Below are 9,538 nucleotides of genomic sequence, written 5' to 3'. Positions count from 1 at the left end.
CTGTATTATCAAGAGTGACTTTTATCTAATATTTTTTTGTGAGAATTTGTTCATGAGTGAAAATCCAATGAAAAGATCATTGAAAGAAAATAAAGCAAGTCGCATGATGCTGTCGTGTAGTGATGGGCAAAACAGTTCATTTTAGTGACTCAGTTCATTGAATCTCATTCAGTAAAAACAATCTTTTTTGAGTCTTACAGTTCTTAGTTTCGCCACCTACTGGTGACATGGAACCCTGCGATTGAATGGTAGTTTCAGTTGGATTTAAACGTCAATTTGACTGACTTTACATTGAACATTTTACAAATAAAACAAAGTGTCATCATACCATGATGTTAAACCATTTTGATAAAATGTTTCTGTTTGCAGACACACTGTATGTAATTTATTGCTTGAATGAAGAAGTGGTTGGACATCATTGCATGGTATCAATGTCCAACCAGCACAACCTCAGAGCCTCTGATGCCTGAGTTAGATTCATGCATAACAACCATATGAATCATAATGAGGCACAGTCTCAACCATCTTGAAGAGTTGGCCTGGTGTTTGACACCATCTAAACAAGTCAAAGCTCAGCAAAATATCACCACTGAGGGAAGAATGCAGGCAGTCTAATCAGGGAAATGTTACAACCATCATGGACATGCTTGAGGACGCACTGGAGTTCCTCATCACTCCTGGTCCTGTCTTTGATACTGCAGGCTTCAACGTTCCACCGTGGTTCTGCATGAGGACTCCCCCGAGCCCATGGCTGCTGCCGTCTGCTCTGACTACTGTTGGTTTGGCTGGGTCAATGACCTCCAGAACTGGAGCGGAGGAGATGAACTCTTTCACTTCGATGAAAGCTGCTTTTGCTGTTTGCCCCAACAGCAGCTGTTCCCAGATTTGACTCATTCATTCAGAGGCTGCAGCACTGTGGACAAGTGTGGTCGATATCGCCCGAGATAGTTCACCATCCCCAGACATCTTCTCAGTTCAACTGATGTTTCCGGGTGGCTCCAGCGCTGTTATGGCCTTGACTCGCTCTGGGTTTGGGGAAATGCCACCTTTGGTCAGGACTTGTCTCAAGGAGCCTCTTGAGTCTTTGATCGTGCACCTCCTGTGTTTCTCCAAACACCAGTGTGTCGTCCATATATACCACGGTGCCCTCATGTTGCTGCACCACCTCTGACATTTCCACTTTGGTTCCACTTCAGCCATTTCTGTCCTCTTGCAGGGCACAGTTCACCGTCATGACTCCGACCACATCTTGTACCCGTGACCTTTGTTTTATTCTGCACCTTTCTATGGTTTTGGAATTGTGACTTTGTGACGTTGAGCAATGAATTGTGGGGCGAGAAACGTCAGATTGCTGTGTAGCTGTGAAGAGACAACATGTCGTTGACCTGTTACTTTTTGCGCAGTCGAGGAGTTTCAGAGGACATCATCTCACTTATGGAGGAGCAGAGGGTGAGTAACATATTGCCTTCATTTGGTGACTGTTGAGTACCTAAAGGAAATGCTCCATGTAGCTTGTAGCTTCGTTGCTAATTCATATCACATTGATGGGATCTACCCGCGTGAATATGCAGATTAGGAGTCGTTGGTTCCTTCAGACAAAAGGATTGAAGAGACAGTCCAGATACGTCATGGTGACGTCATATAGCATTTGTAGAACTCAGCGACACTTTGCATCCAGCCCTTTTGCTTGCTTGACGGAGCCAGCGATCACCACGTAATTAAGGAAGAGGCAGACAGCGCTCCTCATACACAACATTGCACTTGTGGTGTTTGTGGCAAATAATCCAAACGGATGCAGAGTTTCGTATCACACAACTTTACTAGCGAGCGGTCGGAGCGTCAATCTTAAACAGGCAGATCAATGCGCTAGAACGACAAATAGTGCGTGACAAGGCACAACAGATAATATTACTCCGATGGACTAAATAGTCCATACACTACAAGTCCTCCCTCTTTAAATTGAATGGATAACAGTTCTAATGATTAACAACAATCCATTCAAATACAAAATTTACCTGAATTTCTTTCAAATATATGTGTACTTGCATTCCACTATACACATCATTCAAAACAATATCTGGAACATATATGAACTACAAGTCCAGTCTCTTGGGGGGTACTCTGTGCCTATCAGGGTCGCGCCTCTGGACTTGTGGAGTAAATTTAGGGATAGATTTGTTGTTTGTTGTGTCCAAAACAGGAATCTCAGTTGAAGTAGACACATTTGTGTCGGTGGCATCAGTATTACATGTGTCTTGAGATGCAGAATCATCACGCTTTGGTTGTGCATCCAAAATCTGATCCACGTGACGTCTCCATGTTTGTTCTCCCACATCAACTGTGTACATCAGTGGTCCGGATCTTGTTGTTATTTTTCCTGGGGTCCACTTGTCCTTGTCTCTTCTGTAATCACGTGCCAGGACTTCCTGACCAATCTGAAAGTCTCTCGCAGTCTTGCTAGACAACTGACAAAACTGTTTGTTCTGCACCTCCCTCCGTAAATTTGGTTTCAAGAGATCAATACGGGACCTGAGAGTTCTGCCCATGAACAGCATTGCGGGTGCTTGGTTTGTGGTTGAATGTATAGAGTTTCTGTACACGAAAAGAAAGTTGTCCAGTTTGTGTTGTCGAGTAATGTCTTCTTTTTCCATGGCTTTAATGGACTTCTTGAAAGTTTGTACAACTCTTTCAGCCAACCCATTTGTTGCTGGGTGATGAGGTGCTGATGTAAGATGTTTGATTCCATTCCGCTTCATGAAGGATCTAAACTCATCCGAAGTGAATTGTGATCCATTGTCACTCACAATTTGTTCAGGCAGACCATTTTTAGCAAATATTGGTGGTGCATTTTGGACTTTGTTACAACCTGAACATCCTTTGGTGATGTCTTCAAGTTGTTTATCTAAACCTGGCCACCAGACGTAGCTCTGGGCGAGGCTCTTCATCTTGACAGTACCAAGATGTCCTTCGTGGAGAGTTTCTAACACTCTGGTTCGGAGTTTTGGAGGGACCACGACCCGGGAACCGCACATTAGGGTGCCTTGGCAGATTGAGAGTTGGTCTCGTCTCGCAGAGAACTCAGGGAATAGGGTTTCACCATGTGCTGGCCATCCTCGCATGGTTATTTCATACACTTTTGACAGTGTGGGATCATTCTTGGTGTGTCTCTGTATTTCTGAATTTGTCACTGGTAACTCTTGTACCACTACTGAGTGAAACACCTCCGCTGGATCTGGATGAGGAGCCATTTCTCCTTCAGTTGTTAACAGGGGCAGGCGTGACAAACAATGTTGCTTCGTCCCTCTGAATTCAATGTCATATGAGTGAGCTCCAAGGAAGAGTGCCCACCGTTGTAAACGGGTGGCTGACATCACTGGAATCCCTTTTCGAGGATTACAAATTGAAACAAGTGGTTGATGGTCAGTTACAAGAGTGAACCTTTGGCCATAAAGGTAATGGTGGAACTTTTTAATCCCCCACACTAGACTGAGGGCTTCACGGTCAATCTGCGCATAATTGCGTTCTGCACTTGACAGTGATCTGGAGGCAAAAGCAACGGGGCGTTCAGATCCGTCCTTCATCAGGTGTGACAGAACACAACCAATCCCATAAGGACTAGCATCACAGGCCAATCTAATGGGTCGTGTTGGGTCATAGTGGGTTCATAGTTCATCTGACGTAATCAGTCTTTTTTGTCTCTTTGAATGCTCTATTGCACTCTTCAGACCACTCCCATTTTGTTCCCACTTGCAGTAGCACGTTGAGTGGGTGGAGCGTTGTCGCCAAGTTTGGTAGAAACTTATGATAGTAGTTGACCAGACCCAAATATGATCTCAGCTGAGACACATTTTCTGGTTTTGGTGCCTGAAGTATAGCCTCCGTTTTCTCTTTTGATTTGTGCAACCCATTTTTGTCAATGACGTGTCCACAGTATGAAATTTCATTCTTGAAAAACTCACACTTACTTTTCTTTGCACGCAGACCATACTCACATAGTTTAGTAAGCACCCTGCTGAGATTTTGCAGATGGTCGTCGTCATTCTTGCCGGTCACTATGATGTCGTCAAGATAGTGTTCCTGGAACATCATGGAGCACCTGATCCATGGCTCTTTGCCAGATTGCTGGAGCAGAGGCAACACCGAACACGAGCCTGTTATATTGAAACAGTCCTTTATGAGTGTTGATTGTGAGGAATTTCCTGCTGGATTCTTCAACTTCCATCTGTAGGTCGCTTGGGCTAGATCGATCTTTGAAAACTTCTCTCCTCCTGCAAGCGATGCAAAGATGTCCTCAATACGTGGCAGGGGATACTGTACAGTCCGTAGCACAGGATTTACACTCACTTTGAAGTCTCCACATATTCGAACAGCGTCAGCCTTACCTTTCTTCATCACTGGTACTATAGGTGTTGCCCACTCACTCCATTCAATTTTTGACTGGACACCAGAGGCGACTAAGCTCTGCAGTCCTGCCTCTACTTTTGGCCTCAGTGCATATGGAACAGGGCGGGCTTTGTGGAATTTAGGAGTTGCATTTTCAGTCAACTCAATTCTTGCCTTTATCCCTTTGAGAGTGCCTATACCATCAGCAAACACTTCCTCGTGGCTCTTTAGAAGCTGCAATAGTCTTTCTGTGGCGCTGGGCAAACTGCCTGGCTGAGCCAAATGCATGGCTTTGATAGCGTGCCAGTTCAGTCGGATCTTTCGCAGCCATTCTCGACCAAAGAGTGGTGGTCCTCCTTTTCTTAACACGTACAGCATCAGTTGTTGTGTTTTGCCTTCATAAGACACTTTCACTTTCAGCTTAGCTAGAGGGCTCACTTTCTCACCAGTGTAGGTCTTGAGTTGCACAGATGTCCTCTGTAGCGGTAAGTTGTGGAATAGTCGACAGTAGTCTGCTTTTGATATGACAGACAAGGCTGAGCCTGTGTCTCGCTCCATTTTCAGTTTCATGCCGGATACGTCTGGAGTGACCCAGATGGTTTCCCTGTCATCTTCTTCAGTCATGTCATGCAACTCCAAGCAAGCCAGCTCAACATTATCAGACTCTGATGTTGATCCACTTTCACAGGTTGTCACTTTATGCACATGTTTGCCTTTATATCTTGACTTTTTATCTCTGTGTGGTCTTTCTCTCTGTACTTGGTTGTCACTTAACTTTTGTCTGCAGACTCTCTCTATAGGTCCAGTTTTGTTACATTTTCTGCAGTTTTTGTCCTTGAACCAGCAGTCATTTGCATCATGGGACCTTTTTCCACATCTGTAACACCTGTGTTCCTGTTTTCTGTTTTCATTTCTTGACATTTTGTGTATGCCACTTTCTACAGCTTTCTTCTGTAACTCCAGGGCGTCTTTAGCTGCTGTTTCTATAGATGCTGCAATGGCCAGGGCTTTTTCCAGTGTGAGATCTTTTTCTGACAGCAACCTTTTTTGTGTGCTTTGACAATGCATTCCACAAACCAGTCTGTCTCGCAGGGCATCAGAAAGTCCAGTTCCAAATTCACAGAATTGAGTCAGCCGACGTAGTTCTGCCAGATAATCTGAGATGCCTTCGTCTTTAGACTGGTTCCTGTTGTGAAAACGGAATCTCTCTGCTATCACTAGTGGTTTGGGGCACAAGTGATTTTTTAGTATATCCACAATGGTTTGAAACATCTGTGTGGAGGGCTTCTGAGGTGCCAGCAAGTTTCTGAGGAGGCTGTATGTTTTAACACCTATGATGCTGAGCAGTGTGGGCACTTTCTTTTCTTCCCCCACATCATTTGCAGTGAAGTAAAGTTCGACCCTTTCAATATAAGACTCCCAGTCTTCATTTGTGCTATCAAACTCTTCTATTTTTCCGACAAAAGACATGTTCACGTCTGTCCGTGGTCCACACTTTAACGTTACAGGTCGCCGTTAGCTTGTTCACTCACGAGTCGTTCTTTACTTTCTGCTTGCCTTTTCTCTTTCGCCGCTGAGCTCCGCCGTCTCCTTCAACTGTCAGTGCAGCTCGGATCGTGCAGCACCGATGAGGTTCGTGCTCGTCGCCAATTTGTGGTGTTTGTGGCAAATAATCCAACGGATGCAGAGTTTCGTATCACACAACTTTACTAGCGAGCGATCGGAGCGTCAATCTTAAACAGGCAGATCAATGCACTAGAACAACAAATAGTGCGTGACAAGGCACAACAGATAATATTACTCCGATGGACTAAATAGTCCATACACTACAGCTTTCATTAAATCAGTCAAATACACGATTGTAAAATAAGAGAAACTGTGCGTCCACTGAACAAACGGACCACATTTGAACAAACCAGCACGTCTTGACGCTATTAACCATCGTCCCATTAACATACATGCATGTGAGCGCGGTAGTCATCTCCTGACTTTGGTGACTTATTTTGCAGACATTCACATGTTCAGCGCACAAAAGAGACGTATCTAATGTTCTAGAGTCACCGCCGCCGTGTCAGAGACGATGTGAGTGTGTTTGTAATATATTGGGAACTTGAATGAAGGCAACTGTTCGTTTGGTGCGTGCATTTTATTTTACGCCCGTCACACTCACTCGCCGATGCTTCGTCAAGCCTTAAACATTCGCCCTGTTGGCCAACAAAAACCTTCCTTTAACTATCGCTAATATCAGTGAACTCCACTACACTACACCTTCTAGGGCAACAAGACAGTCTATAGCACTGTTGTTAATCATATTTCTTGTTCTTATATTGCTCACATGCTTCACGCTGCTGTTGTCGTTTGTTGTCGAATGTGTTGAATCTAATTTTAGACTCATTAAGCTTATAATATTTTTATGCATATATGTACCATCACTAATTCTTAATATATTTCACCGTGTAACAGTTGCAGCATTTTTGTCAGTTTGTATTTTATTTACAATTTTACAATGCTTACAATGCTTTGTGATTCTGTTATATTTTAATTGATCGTCTTTTTTTGCTGTTTTTCTTGTGCAGATTGATAGTGACGTCATCTCACTGATGGATGATGAAAGTCTCGCCAATTACATCCCCTGTTATGGAGACCGAATTGCTCTCTTCAATTTTTGCAAGACAAAACAGCTCCCATTAAAAAGAAAAAATGGACTTTTGGAAAAACGTGAAAAAATGAAACTCATTTTCATATATACCATGCTGCTACTATGAAGAGTAATATTTTATTGCATTCAATAAACTCACTCTTCCACAACTTTGTATTTCTGTCTTCACCTGAGGGTTTATTAAGTGTGTAAACATGAAGGGTCTCATCATGTTGTTCATGTGTTTTCTAAAATGTTTTCTGCAATAGATAGTACTTCATAAATATTTATGGAACCAATCAAAACTAAACGACATTGTAGACAGCGAACTAATACACAGGAAACTATTTTCTGTCACTCATTTTGGTAGGTGAAGTTTGACATAGATTCATCACAACTGAACTGTGAAATGTTTAATGCCCTTTTATTCATTGGTGACTTACAGAAAATACATTTAAAATGTCATGTGTGAAAAATCACAATACATAAACTCAAAGGACAAAAAATGTGTCATTCTCTTAATGGCACAGTTAGATGTTGAAGTTTTAATAAATATTACATCAATAGACGTGTCATACAATCTTCAATATTTCTTCCCTCAATGTAATGTACAAATCACTTGCATCTGATGGATCTGATGGAGCATGCCATTCATTTTCCTCCATGAGCAGACAACACAGCTCAAAAACAGTTTCATCACAAGGAAACGGGGCTTTTGCCGTGCACTCTTCCATACATACAATGAGCTCTTCCATTTCAGCAGATGTCAGTCGATCCTCAGCACTGTGAATGGCAGGGAGTGAATACATGACGACTGGCCGACCTGAAGCTGCATCACCGGTCAGCCTTGATCTTATTTTGTGGGAGTTCCATGTGTTCACAACTTCATCCAGCTCATCCTGCCCAAAAAGTGGAATAGTTAAGTATTGATGTTATGGACATTTTGCGCAGCAACTTTATGAACATTCAACTTGCTTGTTTGAGTCCTCCCATCTACAGTATGCACTATGCAAAATGACAAAAGTATCTTTAGTACGTCTGACTGTCTTACTTCAAGTATTTCAGAATTACATTTTACCATTGATTAATTAAATAATATGCAGAAAATAATAAATGCAGAAAAAATAATATGCACAGGCAAAGTCTTTTACCTGCATGAGATTGAGAAAGCAGAACTGGATCAGGCTTTTATCCAGAAGGTTTCCTGTGAAGTGACCATCATCCTGAAGAGTTTGAAATAAATTCATCCAGAATTGGAGGGTGGTCCTCCATCCTTCAATGCGCTGATTGGCGGTACTTCTTCCATAAAGGAAGCTTTTGTCCCCTGCAAAGCTATCTGAGTGGTTTCTTCGCAAAAACATTTGCGTCTGTTCAACATGGCCATTTTCTGTGCCCCTGTCAGCACGGATCCTTTCTGGGCATCCACCGATGCGTGAAACTGTTTGAATAAAGTAACTTGCAGCCACCTTCGGATCATTGTTTGTGGTGTAGGCCTCTGCCCATAATACATATCGGCTAAACCCATCAATGCAGCCATGGATGCCAACCCCATAGGGTTTCAGTTTCTCATAGCCATCCATGTGCCAAACAGCATTTGGTCCTCTGCAGCTGTATTGCCCTCTTCGTAGGCGTCGTGCTCTTCTTAATTCCACACCAACGGGGTCAACCATTTTTATCATTTGCAGTATTGTGTCTTGTGACACAACAAATCCTTTCTGAATTGCTCGTAGATGAAGCCATCGATAACCTTGCGTCTGCCCACTCGTCATGATCTCATGCTGGATAAAAGCCAACACTTCTCCCAGGTCTGACTGGTTCTTTCTTCGATACAAACCAAGTCTTCGGCATATTCTCTTCAGAGTCCGAATACTCATGACAGTCTGCAAGTATTTCTTTATTGCTGAGTGAAAGTCTGAAGCACAGCTTGATGAAGTCATCCAAATCTGGCTTTTCAGCCGCCACTGTGTGAGTTGTAGCCTCCATCAGTCGCTTTATCTGCACAAGAAAAGATCAAAACCAATCATATTTTAGAATTACTGAAATAATGTAGCGTCTGACAAAACAGGATGCATATAATATATTTTGTAAAGAATAATGTTTTCATTTATGGTGTTGTGTCAGTTACAACAGTTCACTCCACTCATCAACCTTCCCAGTTCGTAGTAAAATACAGACGTGTGTGTGCATATGTGTGTCTATGTGTATATGACATCACCGTGACATATATGGATTGTCACGTCAGTCTCTTTTTTATGAATTAGCAGCGAAGCTACAAGCTACATGGAGCATTTCCTTTAGGTACTCAACAGTCAAAAGTCAGAATTCTGAGAAAAAAGTCAGAATTCTGCCAATTTTTTTTTTTATTTTCTTTACTGGCCTTAATCCTCTTCTGTATTTTCTACAGTTTTCTCTTGTGCCCTCTTTTTCAGGACTTGAATGTTGTCCACACTTTGCACCTTCTGAGACTGGACTAACTGCTCATCTCTATTGCCGTGCGCAGCGCCAGCTCACTTTTCA

At 42.7% G+C, this 9,538-nt stretch overlaps 1 protein-coding gene across 1 annotated transcript; it reads right to left on the bottom strand.

Annotated features, from left to right (window-relative positions):
* Positions 1-7,449: 7,449 nt before the first annotated feature.
* LOC128747342 (uncharacterized) lies at positions 7,450-8,948 on the bottom strand. Its single transcript, XM_053845589.1, has 2 exons — positions 8,173-8,948; positions 7,450-7,920 (listed from the first exon to the last, which is right to left on the bottom strand). The coding sequence occupies exons 1-2, from the start codon at positions 8,893-8,895 to the stop codon at positions 7,594-7,596; spliced, it is 1,050 nt and encodes a 349-aa protein (XP_053701564.1). The 5' UTR covers positions 8,896-8,948; the 3' UTR covers positions 7,450-7,593.
* Between the last annotated feature and the right edge of the window lie 590 nt (positions 8,949-9,538).

The sequence above is a fragment of the Synchiropus splendidus genome, chromosome 1 (assembly GCF_027744825.2).
Source record: "Synchiropus splendidus isolate RoL2022-P1 chromosome 1, RoL_Sspl_1.0, whole genome shotgun sequence".
NCBI lineage: Eukaryota > Metazoa > Chordata > Actinopteri > Syngnathiformes > Callionymidae > Synchiropus > Synchiropus splendidus.
The sequence above is the reverse complement of the archived record's forward strand: the minus strand, read 5'-3'. Positions and strand labels throughout refer to the sequence as shown.

Coding starts and splice junctions, on each gene's coding strand:
- LOC128747342 (XM_053845589.1), bottom strand. CDS start 8,895: ATGAGTATTCGGACTCTGAAGAGAATATGCCGAAGACTTGGTTTGTAT. Junction 7,921..8,172: donor GCTTTCTCAATCTCATGCAG/GTAAAAGACTTT, acceptor CTTTTTGGGCAG/GATGAGCTGGATGAAGTTGT.